Source organism: Zeus faber (genome assembly GCF_960531495.2).
Source record: "Zeus faber genome assembly, chromosome: 8".
NCBI lineage: Eukaryota > Metazoa > Chordata > Actinopteri > Zeiformes > Zeidae > Zeus > Zeus faber.
The window spans coordinates 29,408,576-29,431,870 of NC_137195.1; the positions used below are offsets into that span (position 1 = coordinate 29,408,576).

A 23,295-nucleotide genomic window follows, 5' to 3' on the forward strand; every position below is an offset into this window, starting at 1 on the left:
TAAAATACAACAACATACAATACAAACCCATACAGTACATATACTGATAAATAATAATCCAAATATAATCCGAATAAACAAAACCATTATATTCATAATAGCCACTATTCAAAGTGAAGCGAAAGACAAAGAGAGTGAAATGAAGAGAGTGTTTCAAAAACCTCTTTATTTAACTCATGTAGTAGGATTCTCACGATAAGAGCACAAAAAATAATATAAATAAAAATAATAATAACGTAATTTTTATTTATTTATAATAATAATAATAATTATGATAATAATAATAATAATAATAACCATCATCATCATCATCATCATCATCATCATCATCATTAGGGGAAAAAAAAGAAAAAGGAAAAATATGCAAGAACATTTAAAACCAATCCATTTCTAATTTAACACCGAAAGAATCAAGCGAGACGGAGAGAGTGAGAGAGAGAGAGAGAGACTCTTCCTCTGGTCATTTCCTTGTCGCTCCTACAGAATGTCTCCAGTGCGCGGTGCCGCGGTCAGTGCGCGGAGCGGAGCGGAGCAGCTTCTACATGCGGAACCTGAACGCGCCGCATTCCTCCACTGGACTTGACCCTCTTTCTCCCTCGCTCCCTCCCCAAACCGTATGAACACGGGGGAGAAACGGACAAATAAACCATGGAGCGAGGGCGGCTTTCTTTGATTCTATGCGGGACGCTCCCAATCAATCTTCTCCTGCTTCTTGCACCGGAGCCTGGGACTGTAGGTGAGTTGACGTTTGGACTTGCAGGTTAAAAGTTTGGGTGCGTGCACCAGAGTGGTCTCTTAAGGTGTTATCGGGTCATTCGATGTGCTCATTGAAAGTACAAATTAATGATGAAGACGATAGATTAGACCTTTACGCAAACTTTTACGCACGGTTCTCTCCAGATGCAAACGATCAGCAGGTGACTCGCACGGGCTGAACAGTCTGACAGCTGTACTGCAGTTTTTTGCCGATTTCGTTTATTGTTTTACAACTACAGTAAAGCACATTGACTTATTGTTGTATTGTCTGGACTCTTAAGGGACAACCGAGACTTTTACTTTTTACTTATACTTATAGATCATGGATATGGAGACCCAAATTAAGCAAATTGGTTCTGCAGATGCGTACTACTGTTTCCTTGTAGACTGCTCCAACCACACAAGAACATGTTTTACTGTTCCATCTCGCCAAGAACAACACATAAAACATCTCTGCACGTTTATTTGGCTGCCTGAGCTCAAGGAGTTGGAGAGCTCTGGCACCCAGTACGCACAAATTCATCTCACATTTTCCCCATACTGTACCTGTGCTCTGTAATCCGAGGTGTTAAGAGTGACAATTAAACCGACTAGTGTTTATTTGCCTGAGTGTCATACATTCCACTCCCCATTTCCCGAAGAAACCTGACTGTGGTTCTCAACACCTTGGTTCTCAATGTGTGGTATTGGGGTCTTTATCATCGGGGGGAGTGCAATGACGACTGTTTTGAGCACTGTTTCACTGTTATCTCTATAACTATAGTGTAGACAGGTATGGGAGTTTTGATTGGGGTTCGGGAGTCTAAATCTTATCAACTGTGGTGTAATCTTTATCAAATTTAGGGTCCTTGATGTGAAAAAGGTTGCAAATTGCTGATTTAACATAAATTTAATATCACTAGAATTGAAAAGTTGTGGGTGTAACCGACACAACAAGAACACAATGACAATTGAAAGAGAATGGATCAATTGATGATGGAACAAAAATGGATGTTAAAAGTATGTCTCATTCATCTACCACTGTTTCTTGCACCACATCATTTACATTTATTCATTGATCAGACGCTTATGTCCGAATTGACTTATATGGCTGGAAACAATCAAAGCAGACATCAACCATTGGAGCAACCTGGAATTTAAGTGCATGATGCTGGAAGGAATGAGAATAAAATAGTGTCTGTGGCAGTTTCGCCTACCACGCACCACCTAAGTGGCGTTTTCAGGGACCTCTGGCACAGAGACACAGACAACAGGGTTGTAGACACACCAGTTTATTGTAGAGAGTGGGCTAGTTGGAATAAGCCATCAGATGAACATGTGTCATGACAAGGGCTCCTCTCCTGAGTATGTGTGTGGATGGGGGTTTTACCTGTTGCTCATTAGACCAACCAACAAGCACCAGGTATGCAGCCAGGACAGGTGTGGCTGCTCAAACCACACCATCCCCACACCACATACCCTCGACACCAAACTGAGGCCAGGGAGAACGCCTGGCCGAAGCTTACCCCCACAACCCACCCCCCGCCTGCACCCAGCAGAGAACAAAAATGAAAAAAAAGCCTAAAATACACTGTCAGACTCTGAAACAGGGTTACTAGACCTAAAAAAAACAGACTCTGACACAGGATTACTAAACCTAAAATAAATAATACACTGGACTCTGAAACAAGGTTGCCATACCTCAAACCAACAAATGTCCAAAAAAAATTAACTAGTCCCCTTCCAGGGGACCTGGTTCCCCCGAACAGCATGGTCCGTCAACTTCCTTCCCCCAGGGCGACGACAGACTGCCCCCTGCTCCCTTCTGGAGCGTGGGGCCTCGGGTTGGTGTGCTGGCTGGTGAAGGCGTGGCCGGGCTTGGCTGTTGTGGGGCCTGCTTGGAGGGGTGGTCTGGCTGCTGAGCTGCTGGATGGTCCCGGCGGTGGATGCTGGGCAGAGTAGCTAGCTGCCAGCGGTTACCTGTGGGGATTGCTGCGGCTGCTTTTTCCCCGGTCCTCCGCTGGACACTCTGGATGCTGCTGCTGCCAGTCCTTTCTGTGTGCCAGAGAGTCCCTGTTCAGTCGTCAGAGTGGCAGTTTCGCCTACCACACGCCATGCGACCCAAGTGGTGTTTTCAGAGACCTCCAGCGAGTGGGCTAGTTGGAACAAGCCCAAGAGCAGATGGATGTCATGTGTCATGACAATGGCTCCTCTCCTGAATGTGTGTGGGGATGGGGTTTTTACCTGTTGCTAGTTAGACCAACCAACGAGCAAAAGGTATGCACCCACACTGACCCTGGGCCCCAATTACCTCGACCCAGGACAGGTGTGGCTGTTCAAACCACTGTGTAGTTTATTTTATTTTATTTTATTTTATTTTATTTTATTTTTTTGTTCGTTTTTTATGTTAGTGCAATGTGATATGTTCTCTAGTCAACATGAAAAACTTATGTGTTAGTTGGTGCATTGTCAATACAACAACTTAAAACTCATCAACCTCAGCCGAAACAAGAATCGTTAGTCATATAGCTAAGATAGGATCAGGTATTCAGGTGTTCTTGAAAGAGTAGGGTCTTCAGGTGTTTCTTGAAGGTTGTAAGTGTCTCTGCAGAGGGTATCAAGCTGGGTAGCTCGTTCTACCACTGGGGCACCATGCATGAGAAGAGTCTGGATTGAGAACTCATTCCACGCGATGGCGGTTTGAGTTGTCAGACCCGTGCAAATAACACCAAGTTCATTCTTGCTCACGCCGCCCTAAACCCACCCTCCTACTTTTACTTATCCTCCTTACCCCCTCCCTTTCTCCTCCCCTCACTCTCCTACCCTCTCCCCCTCGTGGCTGTTTGTTCCTGCCCTCCTCCCACGATGAGGCCTATTTTCAACCTGGAAATCCCACATACCAGAGCATGGTGCGGTCCAAACGCATTGTCTGTTGTGTCCCAAATACACGCACACACACACACACACACACACACACACACACACACGCACACACACACACATACACACACACACATACACGCACACACACACACACCTAACATTGGAGGAAGCAGCTTACCCTTCTCCCAAGTACTGGACCAGTTTGACATATGGTTATCTAAACACGTGGGCCAGAGTTGCTTGTTTTTATCTTTATCTAGAGGGTGGAGGCGAGTGTGTCGCCTCTCGCCCTGGTTATCTTTCCGCTCTGACGGCTTAGTGGAACTCCTATGAAGGTGTTTTTGGGTTGTAGTCCTTGACTGGGGCTGGTTTGTTTGTTTACTTGTCATTTGTTTTAATTGTTTAAGGGCCCGTTCACATGAAGCGCCATAAAGTGCTAGGAAAACACGAGGTGCGCTGCTGAATCATTTTTATGAAGGCCCTTAGAATCTCACCCATGGTCGTACCTGGAAGTGGAGCTGCGTTGCCAAACAACCGAAACCAAACCAGGACTTCGCATAAACTTTTTTTTTCATTAAATCTCTTCAAATGTACAACAGAAAAGGCACACTCATAATATTACAGTACTGTATATAACCGAGCAATCACAAGTACAAATAGCTAAAATAAGTTACTGTTGATTGTTTATCTGGGCTGTTACTGTAGCAACCTAGCTCTAGCCCTAGAGTGACCACTACAACGAGTGTGTGCACACATACAGACCACTACATGGCTTAAAACACTTTATTGGGACATTTAGCCGAGAACTAACAGTACCTTAGCCTAGAGCTGACGTTATTAGATCGCCATTAGAGAGACATCCCAAGTTTACAACTTTTATTCCTTCAGGCATTGTTCCGTCTATTGGAATCTAAATAATATCCACTGGACAGTTTGTACTGCTCCGGTATCCAAGCCTCTCCTGCATGTTGACAAAGGGGACTGCCGATTGCACGGACAGGTTGTGACAGAAGCTGTGGCTGATTGGTTATTTCATGTCACGTGACGTGGCCACATGTCACGTGACATGAAATTGCGGCTTGCGGTTTTTCCATAAGTTTAAATATTTTTATCTCGGTGCGCTTCCATTGAACACAATGGATGTTCTCGCTCGGAAGGTGCTGCATGTGAACCGGACCTAAGTGTGTCCTTTGGCCCTCCAAGGAGACAGTAGTTTGAATCCATGCCATATAATGGACCGTAGTGTCTGGCAGTCCAGCATCTTGACCCATACAGTAGATCCACCAAAAGGTTTGGTTGGTCACCAAGGAGGCCTCCGAGAGACAGACAGAGACATACAAGCACACAGGTGGATGGACTGACAGACATTAAGTTAATATTCAACAGGAAAGAAAGGGAAGGATTGAGTGTAGCAAAGACTGCTGTTCATGTTTGTGTGTGTGTGTGTGTGTGTGTGTGTGTGTGTGTGTGTGTGTGTGTGTGTGTGTGTGTGTGTGTGTGTGTGTGTGTGTGTGTGTGTGTGTGTGTGTGTGTGTGAGGTATTAGATAACAGGCAAGGAGGTGCAAGGTGCAAGGAGTCTGTCCTTGGAGCTGCTCTGTATTGTGTTAGAGGCTGTGTGAGTGTGTTTAAAAGCTGGAGACAAGCTTCACATTACACAAAGGCTTGATGAGTGATGACTGTCACTGCAAGAGTGCATGGGCGCCAGATTGTGTGCAAATATGCGTTCACGCGTGTGTCTCTAGCCCCTAGAGAGATGTGAGTGCTTTCTGTGTTTACACTGATCTGGCCCGGCCTCAATGCTGTTTATGGTTGAGTAAGAGAAGAGGAGAAGAGATGAGAGGGGGGATTTAAGGAGAGGAGGAGAGGAGAGAAGAGAAGAGGGGACATTCAACCTAACCCCCCTGCTCAAATTGTCTGGCTTGCATTTGACCATATTTGTCGACATCGCCCTGGTCTAGCCAAGGTTCTCCCCTCTTGGACTTGCTTGACTGACTCTCTCGGCCTCTGAGAGGCGCGGGAGGGAGAAAGGGGGAGAGAGAGCGGGAGAGAGAGAGGGGGAGAGAGAGAGAGAGTGGGAGAGAGAGAGAGAGCGGGAGAGAGAGAGGGGGAGAGAGAGAGTCCTGGACGGACAGAGAGAGGCAGAGAAGGGGCTGGTGAGGGAGATGAAATATAAAGGAATGAAAGTAGATTGGGGGGAAGTGGAGAGGAAGAGGGGGATTAAGGGGGGTGGTTGGAAGAGGGAGTATGACTTTCAGGAGCTGAGGGAGAGAGCCCGGCTCCCCGCTGTGAAAGTTATGTAGCTCCCAAGAGCCTCCTGCCAGTTGTCCTCCCTCATTTGGGTGACGTGACCGGTGGAAAGCACATAGTTTCATCTATCTGTACAGGTCTTTGCTCTCAGTACTTCTCCGTTGTGCTCTGTTGCACACTGAAAATCAGCATTCCTAGGTTTTGCTCGATTTGATGTTTTAAATAGGTATATAGTTATTTGACCTTTGTTTGTACAATTTTATTAGTTAGTTAGCAAGTGTTTTGAGTTTTGAAAGAGATAATGGAATGACGGAAACAAATTTAATTTGTTAAACATATATTTTGAAACTACTGCCGGTAGTTCTAAATTGCGATAAACTGCTTGAAATGGACCAACCCTCCACCGATTTTGCCACTTGAAGCACCAACCTGTGCCTTTGCCTTTTGGTGTGTGGATATGCCGAATCTTTAGAGTCGAAAACCAGTCAGTCACTCAGTTGTACTTAAAAAAACATTTTCCGGACAACAGTGCTTCTGACTATCTACTTTTTCCACTGTGAGCTTGGACTCATCAGTCATTTGGAAAGATTGGGGAAAAGGGAAGAGAGACAGAGGCTAGTGGGAGAACGGGGGTGGGGGTAATTTAGCAGATGGGAATGAGTTCTGTATTGCCTAACAACTGTCCTGGAGGTATGGCTTTGTTCTCGAGGAATCGTCATGTGCTAATTGTGTTTATTGCAATAAGTCAGTTGGTACTCCAAATGAATGATTTGCACCCTCAAAAGTTGATGGGACAGATTCAGTGATCCCAAGCTAGAACTGAGCACAGATAAGTTAGCATACACGGTGCTATCACACAAGCAAAACAACCTCATTGAGAGTGTCCACATACTTTACAAAAGTGTTTCCTGCTCTATATGAAACTGTTGATATGACTTTTAAAAAGTTTTAACCATATGACTACGTTTAAAGCAAACTCTTGTGCCAGCATGTTTTGCACACAAAGGCCTATATGCCACAGGGTGCCTGTACAGTGAGATCTCTTGAATCTCTTTAAACTCTTGCCCATTTGCCTCCAGCCAAATTGCACAGAAAACCCTCTGGTTACAGGTGAACAGAAGGAGTTTGTAGTTAAAAGGGAGGAGAAAGCCCAAAGCCATTCAGCAGCTCGAACCATGTGACCCATATATCAGCCCACACTGCCATGAAGCAGCAACCCCTTGACCCATGAGCACTGGTTTGATCCGGAGGAACTTCAAAAGAAGGCGTTCCAGGTCTCGACCTGTAGCTTTTTGGCAGGGATACACCAAAAGACTTTAAAAAGACTTTTAAAACAAGCATCACACATTTAAAGACGTTTTGCAAGGACGGCGGATCTTGGGATTCAAGCACTGTAGGTTCCAAGAAGTACGATTTAAGACCAACCTGATATTCTTATTTCTCTTCTTGGGACCCGAGAAGTCCTACTGAAAGATCTTTGCCGCATACTAAGCATCAGGGACGGACTGGAACTAAAAAATGGCCCTGGACTTTTTTACCCAGACCAGCCCACCATAACCGGCCATCAAAGCCCATACAAACAAACCAGCCCTTGATACCACCACTTATAAGCACAATTGATGCATACTCTAGGCTACTGTAACACTAAAGCAGAGCTATTTTAAGAGCAAGTGAAAGGTTTGTTGCCAGCAGGCCACCACTATGAGGATACCATGATAGATTCAGGGAAGTTCTATAAACAATAAATACTTACAAACATGTACTGACTGTACACATTTGTACTTCTAAACGGCAGTTAAACAATAAATAATATTTAAATAAACAAACAAACTCTAAATAATATTTAAAATTTAACAAAAATTAAGTTCTTTACATTTTTTGTAATAAACTAACACCAGCTTCGATATATTTGTACTTGTGCTAGGGTATTGCTGGTACATAAATTCTGAATTATATCTAAAATTTATATTTTCGATGCTTGAACGCAGCATGGTAGCATTTCCGACAGGCCTTGAAACTTTTTTTGACCGACTTGGTCATGAATCCACCTGTTCCCGCACTCCCGTTGACTGCTGGGATTTTGGGTGGTGGGTGAGAGATGCGCATCATCGGCCCCTTTGATTATGAGGGCTGGTGCAAAGTGTGCCGGCGATGCAGATTTCTCAGAGATCTCTCTCGCTCTTGTTATGGTATAATTGGCTGTTCAGGCGGCAATACGGCACTGGACTGCAGTAGCTCCAATTAGAGCTACTGCAGTCCAGTACTTTAATGCCTGGCATAGTCAGAATTACACTGTAATTCTATTGTACAAACTGCACTTCTAGTTTACGTAACCTGCTCAATCTTATGCCATTACTCTCACTATGACATGTTGTGACACTAAATTACCCAGTTTTATTTGTCTTTCGGGATCTTGTGGGGTGTTATTGCTATACTATTACACACTGTATCTACCTCTGTACCCACAGGGGAGCGTGCTGGTCGGCCAGACTGCATCTGGGTGAACGTTGATTAGATCCCCCAATGCAATTCTCTAAATACGCCATCTCTCTCTTTGATTCTCTCTTGTTATGTTTCCCTCCGTGAACACAATGTCAGTTTGATGAGGGGATCCTCTTTCAGACTACTGTGTGTGTGTGTGTGTTTGTGTGTGTGTGTGTGTGTGTGTGTGTGTGTGTGTGTGTAGAGTATGTGTGTGTACTTACTGTACTATATACTAAACTTGCCAACCACACGTCACCATCTTTCTAGTGTATTCATTATGGATGTTCGACCACATATCAACCACATATCTTAATCGTCCATAATCATGCTGTGTATCTATGAGGTGGCCGTTCTCAAACCAGCCATGTGGTAAATTCAAATGTTTTAATATTCTTTTTTTGAAGTAGAGGGGTACACAACTGGACTATACTGTGGATAAATACATCCAGCCCCTAGATACACAAAAGATCAACATCATTATTGGAATATCTGATTATTTTGCCAACAACAATCGTGAATTGGTATGTGAAGCAGATTAGAAAGTCCCTGTTTTGCAAAAATTAAGTAGTTTGTTGATTTGCCTTGGTTTTGCCGAAGGCGACAGTCTGTTTTCCTAAATTATCATTTAAAAATAATGCTGGCAGAAGCTGATGTACAACTTAGGGATGTCACAGTGTGAGCTTTCGATGGTACCAATTATAGTCTGCAGAAATAACGTGGCTTAACGATTGTTGGTAATTTATTCTGCAACACTACGTATGCAGGGAATACATACTGTACATACATACATACATAAAATAAACATTGTTTTGCTCCTGCAACTAAAACTGTAAGCCTTTGTATTGCAAACATGAATAAGGTGGAGAACAGGATGCGCATTTTACAATTCACGGCAGGCAGCGTTTGGAGACAAAATAATTATTATTATTATTCAAACCAATAATAATAATAATAATTGCGAAAAACTTGAAAGTGTTGAATTTAGTAAAGGTGTTGGGTTGCATGTCAAACGGACACAAAAGTAAGCTCTCACAGAGTTCTGCTGTTAACTGTTCTAGGTTGAGTTAAACAGTTTTGGGCCAGTCGTAAACATAGCTATTGTTTGCGAGATTGCACTTTTGAGCTGGGCATGCAGAAATGGATGCTGATCTCCGAGAGTCTAAAGCACGGTAGACTTGTTGAGCGCTAGACACAACACAAACAGTGGGTTGTAGCCAGGCAAACACTCAATGTGGACAACTGGACCCCCCCCGCCCCCACACACACACACCACCTCCCCCCATGTCCAGTGATTAAGTACAAATTAAGCAGATTCCAGAAGGATGTTTCCCTAATTTCTTTAAAGCTGAAATTACTCACCATACAAGGGAAGCCTATTGAATCAGAATCTTGTTGGGGTGGGTCATCGAGTGAGTTTTTTTGGTTTGGAGCCTGGTGAAAAAAAATAAATAGACGGTGCTATTTGTTAGTTTTTCAAAGTTGCAAATTGTGGAGAAAATGATAATCAGGAAGCAGGCTTGACCGCTATCAGCTATGGACGGCAAAGACTGTTTTTGGATCCCTCTGTATCAAGAGTTGAGAAAAAAAAATGCTATCCTACATTGTGTTTTACAACATCAGAGTGTAGTGTGAGAACATGGTCAAGAGCAGCTTCTATGTTGTCTGTAAGTGGACCAGAAGTGACACAATCAGCCTGAGTGTGACTCTGTTCTTCTTTTCCTTGTCTTTTCTCCGCTCAGCTGGCATGTTCCCCTCATTCATTAGCATGAGCTTACTGTGTATGTTCTGCGATCTGGAGCCGTCCCCCTGCAACGGTACGGGGACCTGTCTCTCCAACTGCTCCATCACCTCCATCTGTCGGGACAAGCACGAGGTCTGCGTCGCCATCTGGTATGTACTGTAGATGGGCTAGCCCCTTATCTCTTGGAACTCCGTCTGGCCGTTAGTCTGTGTTTTTTCCCCCCAGCTCAGGTGTGTGTGTGTGTGTGTGCGTGCATGTGTCTGTGTCTGTGTCTGTCTATGTAGGATCTGTCCTGGAATTTACAGACGCTATGTGTGTCTGCGTTATCACTCTGTCTGTCGGCATTATGAGTTGTTGTTGTAAAGGCAGAGACAGGGGACTTGAAGTAAAAGTAGAGTAGCGTGGAGTGAGGTAGAGTGGCGGTGGAGTCGAGGAAGGTAGAAAAGAGCGAGGTAGTGTATAGTAGAAGACTAGAGTAGCTTTAGAGAAGAATAGAAGTACAGTAAAGGTAGAGTAGAGGTAAAGGAAAGGAAAGGTTGAGGGTGGTGGAGTAGAGGTAGAGTAGAGAAGAGTAGATATGCAGGGTTGTAGAGTAGAGGTTGAGCAGAGTAGGCAATCATGTCCCTCTCTGTTCGTCTGTGACATCATCATGGATTCCCTCATCAGTTCCCTCTATAATCACTATTACATTGACGTAAAAATACTAATTGTGTTTGTCAATGAATTTGTCAATTTCTGCAGAATAACGTCTCTGTTTTTAGGAGGAAGAACGACACCAGCTTCTCGGTGGAGACTCTTTGCCACCACCCCTCCAAGCCTCTGTATGGCGTCCTGTTGGACGACTACAACAGCAGTACCTGCGTGATGAAGGAGCAGAAGACCACGGATGGGGCAGCTTTCTTCTGCTCCTGCTCCGAGGACGAGTGCAACAATAACTTGGCCTTCTACCCTAGTGAGTACACAGACACACAGACACAGCACGACACTCTTAACTTTTTCACTTCACCTCACCTCCCAAACACCCCCTAACCCTTAGGATCACATGGGACAACTGGGTTTCATTCATCTAATATTTAATTCGCTGATTAGGTGAGTAGATCTATTACAACAATCACAGAAAATTGTTAAATCAATTGTAATTTTTGACAATGTACAACATGATTGTTTGTTGACCATGGAAACTGACAGCTAATATCTTTCAGCTTCCGACAATAGTTATCATTCTAGGTAGCTAGCCTAGACTTTTTTTCCACATGCCCAATCTCATCTCAGATCCCATCTTGTCACCCATGTGTAACACCAGCTGGTTAACGGCTAACCTGGCTGCGCGGTACAATAAGCAAACATTGCAACTGCTTCACTTCCTCATTGAGGTCATGCACCATTTGACCGTTAACTAGGACAATAGAAGAGTCATGGTTTTTGCATGCCTTGTCTTTTCTCTTATAGCCGTTGTATAAAGGGTACTGGAAGTCTTAAAGCTAGGCATTTCTCCAACTAAAATATTAACCTCCTTCCAGCAACCTTCCATATTCCATATACTTTCATACCATGGGTCACTTTGATGACACACAATAAAATTCCAACAATGTACAGAAATAGTGAGGGATGTTTTTGGATTGATCCTTAATACTACAAAACTGATTTGAGGATATATATAATATGTATGTAATATAATATGTTATATAATATAATATGTTTTGACTGCTTTGACTGTTTTGTATGAGAATTGGCTGGTGCCGATTTGCGCATGGTGGCAAAGGCGTATTCACACAGACCTTTCAAAATTGGCCAGAAATTTGTGGCGTTTTGCAAAATGTACCACCTAGCCAAACCTTCTTCTCTCCTGGTCTTTGTCCGTCAAGACATGACAATCAACTGTTAGTCCTTCTTTCTTCCCTTTGAAAGCCCTGCATTCCGTCACCCTCAGCCTGCACATAGGAAAAGCTAATGTCGAAGTGAGTGTGGAAAGCTGCTTGATTGCTCATTAGTGGTTGTGGGGAAATTTTGAGAAATTTTGAGGGGATGAGTGGGTGGGTTGTGGTTGTTGCCAAGTGATTGGAGCGTGTACTGTCATCATAAACTTAATTGGAAAAATACACATAGTCATCAGTGGAACCCTCGATATGAAGACTGATGATGATATGACTGTGCTAAAGGATCGTAGCTGCTTCTATCCGTTTCTTGTGGTGGTTCTTGCGGTGTGTCTTTCCGGCCCTGAAAAGGAACGCTCTGTCTGCTTCTTTCTTTCCGGCTGTTCTTCTTACATTCAGGCCTCATTCACAAGAAGTTTCTTTAATACCTTCTATAATACCATGGTTGATGAACGCCAATTGTTCGTGGACCGGGTGCACATGCCTCTTCAAGTTTATATGAATAGGTCGACGACCTGTCAACACCATCAAAAAACAAATTTCAGAGTGGTTTGCAATAAAAAAAAAACATAAACAGAAGAGAAACACTTTCAGTGAAGACAGTCTCTCTTTGACACCATCAGCTCCAATAAAAGCAAATGCGCCATTTCTGTCTGGTTTGACACTCTTAAGTGATTATACATCATTATTAATCACTTAGAACAAGTTCTGTCAATATGCTTATAATCTGCAGTTTATTATGTCTGCAAATGTACTGAAACACTTGGTTGTTAATATGCGGTTTGGCACTACTGTAATTGATTTCTCATGAAGAATAAGACTTAAAGTGTAAGCCACATCAGCGTAGTGCACTTCCAAATACAAGCACACTTTGGTCATACCAATGAACAATTTTGATTGAAAAAATAAATGATGAACGCCTCTATGTATGTGGAAGATTTGTAAATACACAGTTTCTGGCCTAGTGTCTCTCTTGCTTTTTACTAAAGATCTTTTCATTTACCTGCACTTTGGAGTGCCTTAGTATGTGTGTGTGTGTATGTGTGTGTGTGTGTGTGTGTGTGTGTGTGTGTGTGTGTGTGTGTCTGTGTCCATGCGTGCGTGCGTGCATTCGTGCATGTGTGTGTGCGCGTGCAGGGCAGTGCCCTGGAGAGCTCAGACATGCGGTTTCCTGTCTGTGTTTAACTCAAATAAGAACCATCCACAGCACGTGGTGAGCAGGCCCAACAGAAACAGCGCATGCCCACGCTAGATGTCTGCGAAACTTAGTTAGGTCCAGTGATGGCTAAATGATCTAATTCCGCCAATACTCCAATCATACTACAATCTCCTTTAGCTTCTCCTCACTGTACTACACTCCGATATACTAACATCTCCAAAACTGGTGTACAGCTAGTATACTGTACTCCACATACCCACTACACATGGAAATAACTTTGAAGCTTGGTCGAGACCACCAAAAGCAAGTCCAAGGCCAAAGCTTTATCTAGTCTTTGTCCAGTTCCGAAACTTTAAGGTAGCGAAACATGACACCCATAGGAGAACTGTACGAGTCATATTGATTCCCATGACTGCAATAGTGGGAGAATATTAAATTAATGAAGGAAATAAACAATAACAAACATAATAAATAATGAATGTGTATTTCCTTTTTCAGTTCTTAATACTGGGGTTTGACCGATATATCGGTCTAACCTGATATTGGTGTTTTATTAGATATGGGATCTATGGGCCTGTCAATGTCATAAACCTCCGATATGAAAAATAATGTAAAGAGTCCCTTGGTAGAGTTCGGTGGTATACCAACCTTTTATGGTATATACATTTATTTTTAAACAAGATATAGGATGAGACAATACCGTTTTTATCGACATAGTTTGATGTTGTGGTAAAATACATTTCCCGCTTCTTCCGTAAAGCCGTGCTAGGCTTTGCATCTCTCCTCTCTCAAAATCTCAGCGCAACCCCGCCCGCGCACAGAGGGAGAGTGGGGGCAGAGGGACAGAGGGAGAGTCTGCTTATAATATACGACTTTCAGTGGTGTAGTCTAGTTGGGGATACTATGATGACATCCTCCCAGCGGGGGGCATATAGGATTAAAACAGTCTCATGAGCATTCACAAAAAAATGCCAAATTTGTAACTTGTAAAACACAATGTAAAAATAAATGCAGAGTAATTTGTATCTGTAAATCTGTATTTTCATCTGTGCCTCTAATTTACAACTTGTATACCATCATCTGTACGTACACTTAGCATTTTTAAATGGAAATGTATTTGAGAATCTCCAGCTATCCGTGTGGCTTCTTTTGAGACTGTTGTACCGCACTGTGTTTGGCACAAAACAATTCACAAGTGCAGGGAAGACCCAGCGCTTTCCAGTAGTGTATACCAGTTGTAAATTAGAGGCACAGATACAGATTTACCGATACAAATCACTCTGCATTTATTGGTGCATTGTGTTTTGCGAGTTAAGAACTTGACTTTTTTGTGAATGCTTATGAGACTGTTTTTAATCCCATTGCAGCAGAGCTGCTCCACCGCGAGGAAATCACTTCTGGAAAAATCCCTGCCCGCCTTCTCACGGCCTGGTGGCAAACAGCAGAGCAGAGGTGATTGGGAACTTCTGCTCTACAGCGCTGACGCATAGCGCTGACGCACAGCGCTTTAGCGGAGCGGAGATTGCTCCCTCTCCAGTATGCATTTACGCCACTGCTCTACACTTTCTCTGTTTTACAAACTATCAAACTATTTCAAAGTCCTGAGGCAGAAATCGCAGAACTGACTTCACCCTAATCGCTCGCTCTCTCTCTCTCACACACACACACACACACACGTATAAACATGAGCCCGAGGAGAAGGGTTGTGGTCCCTTCCGTCCATTGAGGATAGATGTAGGAGGAAGTCCATGTTTGTTGGCTGGACTGGCGCCAGCGAATGACTCGCGTTGTCGTTCTTGAGCACTCCGTTCTTTTTACGTGCCGCAGTGGTTTGGGCAGTCTGTTATGTGCTGTCATGGCTCTTTTCGAAATTACACAAAACTAAGTTCAGTTATGTTCAATAAAGTACGCGACCACTGCCACCCCAAACATCTGTCTGTTTCTTTGGGCCTTGCGATGGTCGCACACACGCTCACACGGTTTAAGTGTTTACCAGCATTATAATAATCAATATAATTTTTGTACACACTACATTCAAATTTAATGCACATACACAAAGTTAAAATACATCGTTCTGACAGACAGCTCTTAGATTAATTTTTTATCAACATTTGGCGTTGGTGTCTGGGCTCTACTGCTCATCACTCATGGCGAGGTGTATAGAAAACATAGGAATGCTGAATAAGCCAAAGATTTTGGACTGATGAGCTCAAATCCCCCCCTTCAAGGAGGAGGAGGATGCAGGGGAGGTGGAGAGAGCGCAGCAAACAGGCAGCAAAGCAGGTAGGCTAAGAGGGGGATTCACTGCTTAAATAGAACGGCCCATCAGGGCGTGGAAGTGTGTGGCGTTGTCGAGTTTTTTGACAGAAGTAGCTAGGTTGTTTTTTTTTTTCAAATAGCATACATAGTTTATGGATAGGATTTTAACGTTGCATTAGTTCACTGGATGAGTAGTAGTTTAACATTCTTTTAACATTCTATCTTTTTAGATGCAATACATTCATTTGTTTTCTCAGTGTTGCGCTGCTGACGGGCACCATCTTGGCTGCTGGAAAATGACAAGAACACAACAGCTGATTTCAAAATAATCCCCTTTATATGATTTTTTTTTTTCACATTTATTTAAACTTGTTCTTGTTGTGCTTTTAGTTCACTGCAAAATATTATTTAGTGTTAAATTAATTTGTTGTGATATTTGTGTCACCCCTGTTACCTCCTGTGTCATTTGGAGTGGTCCGTTTGGTGTGTTCAGTCGCTCTAGTTCTTTGTGTTGAACCCTGTTAATGTTATTTTGACTTCATATTTATTTGGGCCCTACGTTACTTATTTCTTAAATGTTTCCCCTCCACTATGGGTTTTGCGACTCCTTGTGTCTTATGGCTCGGTCCCTTACATTCAGTGATTATTACAAGGAGCATGAATAACTGTTCACGAAGTGTCTCCCCTTCTGCAGAACATGGTCATAGAACTCTAATGATGCAGCAGTTGTTTCTCGTAAAGGGAATCCACTGCCACAGTCTGGACGGGCGCAGGTGGCGTATCATTTACGCGCATGTGTTTTGGTGCGAGGCGTTGATAAATAGCACCTCGCTGCCATAAAAACTCCCTACCTTTCTGGGGATTTTTTTTGCTTCCAATATTGGTGCTGGCGGTTGTTGAAGGTCAGTCTTTCTCATACTTTATGCTCTCCCTGACCATGTTAGGGATGAGATCAGGGTTTAAACAAAATAATTATTTATTTGCATATCTTGGCTCCATGTCTTTTTAAATAATTTTTTTGACGTAGGTGTTGCCTGATGCCTTGTGATGTGAAAAATTTACATTTTGCTGGGGGAGTGGAGGCGGGGCGGGGGTGGAACGGCAATGACGTTAATAAAAAATCAAGGTAGAACAGCTTGATGTTCTCAAGGTAGAACATTCTCAGTGCATTCTCAGAAAGTGAAGAGGAAGTGGAGAAGGAAAATGAGTATTCCAAGCCATTAAAAAAATAATAATAATAATGCAGTTCCCTCTTCTCAGCCCTGGAATCTGGAATCTTGGCTGTCAGTCAGTCACTCAGTCATTCCGCCTCAATAGACAAGTGACTCACAAACATGCCAACTCTTGAGATTATAAAAAGAATGAAAAGAACCGAACGAGACAGGCAGAGAGACACAGAGACAACGCATTGAGTTTGCGTCCTTGATGGGAATAGTACAGTGCTCCACTGTCCGCAGTGAATTTATTATCACCGCTGTGGTGATTGCTGTCATTTCTTTGCGAGTTATGACTTATTTTTAGGTAATAACTCGCAAATATAGTAAGATGCTCTGGCGACACAAGTGTCATCAAGTGACATTTTCTGGAATTCAAATAGAGTGAGAGGGAGCGAGAGAGGGAGCGAGAAAGGACAGAGGGAGGGAAAGACAGATGAAGGGAGAGACAGAGGAGGAGGAGGAGGAGTGACATGAGACTTGTTTACCAACTGGTCTGGATCGTAGACGGAGTGCTGTTGCCACAACAAGTACACTATGTTTCTGCTTCTTCCCGTGTAGTTGCTGTTTCGCACCCCTACTCCCCCTGACCGGCTGGATTCCTCCTCGCTGCACTTTAACTTGATACCCGTCTGGATAAAAAAACAAAGTTATTTATACCAAGATAGGAGGAGGAGGAGGAGGAGGAGGAGGAAGAGGAGGGTAAGGGGGAGGAGGAGAAGAACTATTGGGGGAAATCTGGCTGGCGCATCTGAGTGATACATGACTGCTCCACTTCGCGTCAGGGTCCTGGTCAACCTGTTGGGGGCTCTTTTTACGAAAACGACCGTCTGGCTGCACATTATCCAGCTTATTACATGGCTCCTAACTAAATCAAACAATACAATAATTATACATTTACACGTTTATACAAGTATACAATTATACAATAATTAAAGACAGTAATTAAACGACTGTTATAACGAGTATGCCTTGTTTTATAACTAGTGTGTCTAGTTTGATAGCTTTTGCTAAGAAAAAAAGTCCATAAAATTGTAGCTAAACAATCTTTGTCCTACATATGAATAACCTATTTACTGTTAAATTGGATATTTGCCTTCATCCCTTCAAGTCTTCCATTTTAGTTTCTATGAAGCATCACTGGTAGCCAGTGTTTACATCGTTCAGCAGATGCTTTTGTCCAAAGTGATTTACAATTATACATACGCCGATTAACGCAGCCACCAGGAGCAATTAGGGGTTAAGTGTATTGCTCAAGAACACTTAAGCATGCTAGCAGGAGGAGCTGGGCATTGAACCGGCAGCATTACCGGCATTACTAGATGACCCTACTACCCACTCTAGCTCCTGAGCTACTGTCCCCTGCCCTGTGTTTGCATTAGCATAGTAGGCGGGGATGATGATGAAACGAGGGAGGGGAACACGAGAAGCGGTTATTAGACCACTCATTGCCACTATTGATCAATCAGAATTGGGACTGCCCCTGACAAAAGATTTTCCTAGTCCACTATTAGTTGTCAGTTCAAGTCATTAGTCGACTAATAGTCACATTTTTATCATATTACAGCGCCCCTCCTCCCGACCTCGCAATTCCCAAGGCCGACTCTCTGCGCCTTCTTCATGCCCGGCTCCCCCTCGAGCGCTAATTACCGGAAAAGGCTGCTCATCAGAAGCTGTTATTATTCTTCTGAATGTGTCGGAACAATCAGCAAGGAGACTGAACATTTATTCTTGTTGAAATTAGTTTCAAATTAAAAGCACTCTAGTGTTTTATACATGGGTCAAGCCATATAGGTTTAAACGTTAATTTTGACAAGGTGCAGCTCCACAATGGTTTTTTTTTTTCCTGTGACAAACCGACCAATGAAAAACTTGGTAGACTAAGACTCTTCTTGTCAACTAACATTTGGTCAACTATTTGGGGGCAGCCCTAATCAGAATTGAGTATTCCACAAACACATGTAATAAAGATATGTAATATGATATCATATAATGTACATACTGTAGAGGATATAGTTGTAGTCTGGCCTAAATTTAAATGAAGAAGATAAAGAGAGCAATTGCTTAATTTTTTAAGGTCACAGTTAACGATCACAACCTACAGACGTACAATCAAAGCCCATTGGTTGTGGTTTTATGGTTGTTTTGGTGATCAGGCGATCCAGTGCTCATTCTCTCAAGGAAAAGTAAAAAATTCAAATAATGGAAATCTGTTCACATTAGACTGTTGATATTAGTTATTTTCCACTTTGTGCTGTAAGTAAAATTGATAGGTATCCCTGGCTTATGGGAAAGTACCTCCCCAAATATTTATTCTGTTGAAACTGGAAACCAATGCAATTTTTAGTCAACGAAAATGTGCTACTGGTGTTGGATTTTATAATGCAGGTCCCGTTTTCAGCCAGGGTTTTAACTGTAATTAAAGTGTTTGGTTTTAAGAGCTTTCCAGTCCAGGCGAGAGGAACGGCGCCGTTTTCTGTGACAGTGTATAAACGCTAACACCCTCTCTGTTTTAAGATAGCACCGTTAAAACCACCGTCTTGGAGACATGACATCATCATCTCTCACCCGTTAGCCGTTATCATTCAAACCTCTGTGCAAATGGTTGTTCTAATGAGCCGGGGTGCATTCCAGACCTAGGAAGCAGTGGGTGTTCATATACAGTATAATTTTGAATTTTTTTACGACATGAAGGCAAGAGGGGGTTATACACCACAATATGCATTATAATACACATACTTTCTCAATTTATGAACTCTATTAAAATTCACAGGGCACTCTGACAACAGCCAACAGCCATAATTGTGGCTTTGTGTGAGGTATTGCAAGCGAATGGTCATGTAACAGCCAATCTCATTGGCTCCAATGAGAGGCGCAAACTAGATCAGGCTTCGTGGACAGTCTGGTGCGCGCTGGATATATTCACTACACTTTACCCTTTAAATGTAAAGTGAAAATGACAATTGTTGCAAATGAAAACGTTTTTTTGCACATTTTAGTTAAACATTTTCATTTGTATTTGTTAAGCAGACCCTACAGGGAGCACACGTGTGTTGAGAAGTTATCCTTCTCTATCCACCCCTCACCTAATGTTTTCCCGTGAAGTCATGTCTAGCTCCATCATTTATTGGCAAAATTACTCCCCTTTAATATCCAACTCTCCTCTGAGTTCTGTTACTCACAAAGTGCCTTGCGAGTCCAAGTAATTAGGAACTAGGTATCAGCGCTAAGAGCGTGAGTCATAGTTTTGGGGAAGGGAAGCCCTTAAATCTCTGCAAAAGCACACATGCACGGACCAACGCTGTGTTTAATTATAAACCGGAGGTGGTGTTACTGCTGCTATTCTGAATGATGTGTCAAACCTCATTGAGTACTGCATGAGAACACTCTGGCATCATGATTGGAAAAGGCAACATGAGTTCCCTCAGCAGTTTGACTTGGCAGAGATTCCGCCTTCTCTGCAGCTCATGCACACACACACAAACACACACAAACACACACACACCACACACACACACACACACACACACACACACACACACACACACACACACACACACACACACACACACACACACACACACACACTCACGTACATGTATACACACATATGCGTAGGTATACAAAAGATGCAAAACTACAAAAACTCATGAAATATCCCTTGATTTTATGAATGTCCTTCATGTCGCTCACAAACCTACTTGTGTGTGTCTTAATGAGTTGTCACTGTTTCCACAGAGGGCGCGAGTACTGCGTGTCCAAACACATTTTTTCCTCACTTATAGCGATTAGGTCGACATTTTTAAGATATTGCACTCTAACTGCTGTTGTTTGGCGCCCGCAGCCAATCGGATGCGCAACCATTGCGACAGCTGAGTCATTAATAAGCGGGGTTCTCAGGTTGAGGCCTTCACCTACTGTACCCACCAGCACCGGTCTGCAGGTGAAGCCACTGCAGGGGTTGCTGTGTCTTGACTTCCTGCCTAAGGGAACATATTGTATGTAAAATAGTTTGCATTGTCAGTGTATTGTAGATCCCGACTTCTGAGATAATTTTCCCCTTTCCCAACTTAAGTTCTGCATATGTGTGTGTAACTGTTGTGTTTCCTCGTGTGACCAACCAATGGATATGACTGAGACACGTTAAAAAACAGAAGGAACGGGCTGGATCGGGCCTGGCCAAACCCCTGTCCGACGCAGACAGTCCTTCTTCTGTTCTCGTCCACTCTTGGGAACTCAGAGGGTTGGCTGCCATCCTTTGCAGACTGGCAGCGGAGGTAGAGGTGGTGTTTAATACTACAGTTTGCGCGGTTGCGTTGGCTGCTGGCTGTTGACTCCTGCCCCTTGGCATCAACAGTATTGCTGTCCTGGCACTGCCCACTCTGGGCCTATTTGCCGAGAACAAAGTCCCGCTGAGGACCAGACGAGGATTATCGATCCCTCTTGTTTTTCCGCGTATGATTTCGTTATTTTTAGTGTACTGCTGAATCTCAACAACACAAATTTTGCCATTTCATGTAAAATGGCTATACGGGACCATCAGGTAGGTCAAAAGTGGAGTTAACCCAAATGTTATTCATGGTCAACGGAAAACAGGCACACATTTGTAGTAACGTAAGAATGAAGCAGCAAGTAAAATCAACTGCTCTAAAACCCTAATTTGTGGGAATGAGAAGAGACTGAACCAGAATGACCATGACATTTGGAAAAAGGTAAGGAATACCGTATATATGCAGATGCATTACAATTAATATGCGCCTAGCAATGCAGCTGCTGTGGTGGCCAATATTACATATTTTTATTTTTTTCCGCAAAAGCTATGCCAAGCTGCATTTGTCACAAGAGGGTACGACATCAAGCGGGTTATTCTTAGTGCAAGTTCATATGCGTGCAATCTGAAAGCCTTTGAGGCTGCAGACATTTCCAACCACCAGTACCAAAGTGAAAGGACTTACTATTTTGGAATTACAATACTGTAAAAAATATGTTTGACGTGGATATAATTGTACTATACCTATTTTAAACTTTAACTACTTATTTTTTTATTCTATCTGGCAGCCGATTAGCACTCTTTTTCAACTCATCCTTTAACCCTTTAATGCAGGGGTGGCCAACCAGTCAGAGACTAAGAGCCACTTTTTTTACTGTGTTACTGCAAAGAGCCACATCATACACATGGGCACACATAAAAATCTTGAACATGAACATCACCCCATCCCTTCCTCACACACACACACACACACACAGACCTCTGCTCAGCCAGATTTATTGTAAATGTCACACACCAACATGATAATGACAGAAATTGACTCCTAGCCCCCGCGACCCGACTAAGGATAATCGGTTGAAGATGGATGGATGGATGGAGTACTAAGACCACAGGCCAGTTATTTTCACCAATTAACATTGTGTGCACTGTCTCACACACACAAACTCTCAGTTCAACCAAGTCCACAAACAAAAATATAACATTGTGTGCACTGTCTCACACACACAAAATCTCAGTTCAAAAAGTACTGTTGTTTATTTATTCATAGAGGGAGGAATTGGACTTCGGGTTTAATGATCAGGATGTATTTTTTTCATGTTGGGTCAATTTATTCAATAGTGTCCCTTAAACCCTAACCTTTAAGAATCAGTTTTGGCTCTTGCCTACCATACACGATCTGATGCTTTGGCCATCCACATATACCTGGGACTAGGTGTTCCGGAGCCCCGGCCACATTTTTGAAAAAAAAAAGTAAGTACTGAAAGTACTGCGTTTCCGCGGTATACCTCTCAGTTCAACCAAGTCCACAAACAAAAATATAATAATTAACAATAGCGTTTTTCTCTTACTATGCATGTTGCTTGGTGGGACTTCTGGCATTCCTTGTCTTGAACAATGCTCTTCAAATCTGGCTTGAATTCCGTTGTTGCCACTCGAAGCAATTCTTTCACATGGGTGTCATTGACAGTATCTTAAGCGCAGCCCGTTTGACATTGGGGCATTTTTCCATTGGCACACTTTTCCAGAACTCAATGGTCCCTTCCCTTAAAGCAGCTTTCAGTCGGTCCTCCTCCTGCAGCTCGCGAGTCGCGACACACACACACACACACACACACACACACACACACACACACACACACACACACACACACACACACACACACCCCTCCAGCCTTCACAGTTCTCCATCGGAGATGTTCGATACGCAACGCAATTCACCGGCCGATCCATCTTATATGTTGACTACTAACCATGTCAATAGTGTTGAAAATAAACTTCCAAATCTTTTTGAATCTTATTTGGTGTTTTATTAGTCCTAATGCCGCGTTAGACGCGTTCCAGGCGACTGGAACGCGTCTATACGTTGACTTTGTATGGAGGCGCGCCGCCCCGGCGCTTTTGGTGTAAACGCGGCATTAGGACTAATAAAACAGGCGTTAATGGGACATGACTCCTGCTGCTGTCCGCTTTGAGTAAATGAGGAAGTGATCCGCGGTGGAAAACGAGTGATATATCATAGCGATTTTATAATCACAATAGGGAATGAATGGCTGCGCTTTTTTTTTTCTGAGTTTTTGACGCTTGTCATGTGAAAGAGCCGCATGAAACCAGCCAAAGAGCCGCATGAGGCTCGCGAGCCGCGGGTTGGCCAGGCCTGCTTTAATGCCTTTAACTTCCATCCTTAAGGGAGGGATTTGTTGGCTCCCAT

The 23,295-nt window shown here is 43.2% G+C and overlaps 1 protein-coding gene across 1 annotated transcript in view; it reads left to right on the plus strand.

Moving 5' to 3' along the window:
• The first annotated feature begins 494 nt into the window (after positions 1 to 494).
• The window catches only part of tgfbr2b (transforming growth factor beta receptor 2b), a 38,085-nt gene continuing 15,284 nt past the window's right edge, over positions 495 to 23,295 (plus strand). The window contains exons 1-3 of the mRNA XM_080006017.1: positions 495 to 736; positions 10,090 to 10,240; positions 10,853 to 11,043. Of these exons, the coding sequence (XP_079862143.1) occupies positions 649 to 736; positions 10,090 to 10,240; positions 10,853 to 11,043 (430 nt within the window). The 5' untranslated portion in view covers positions 495 to 648. The remainder of the gene's footprint in view (positions 737 to 10,089; positions 10,241 to 10,852; positions 11,044 to 23,295) is intronic.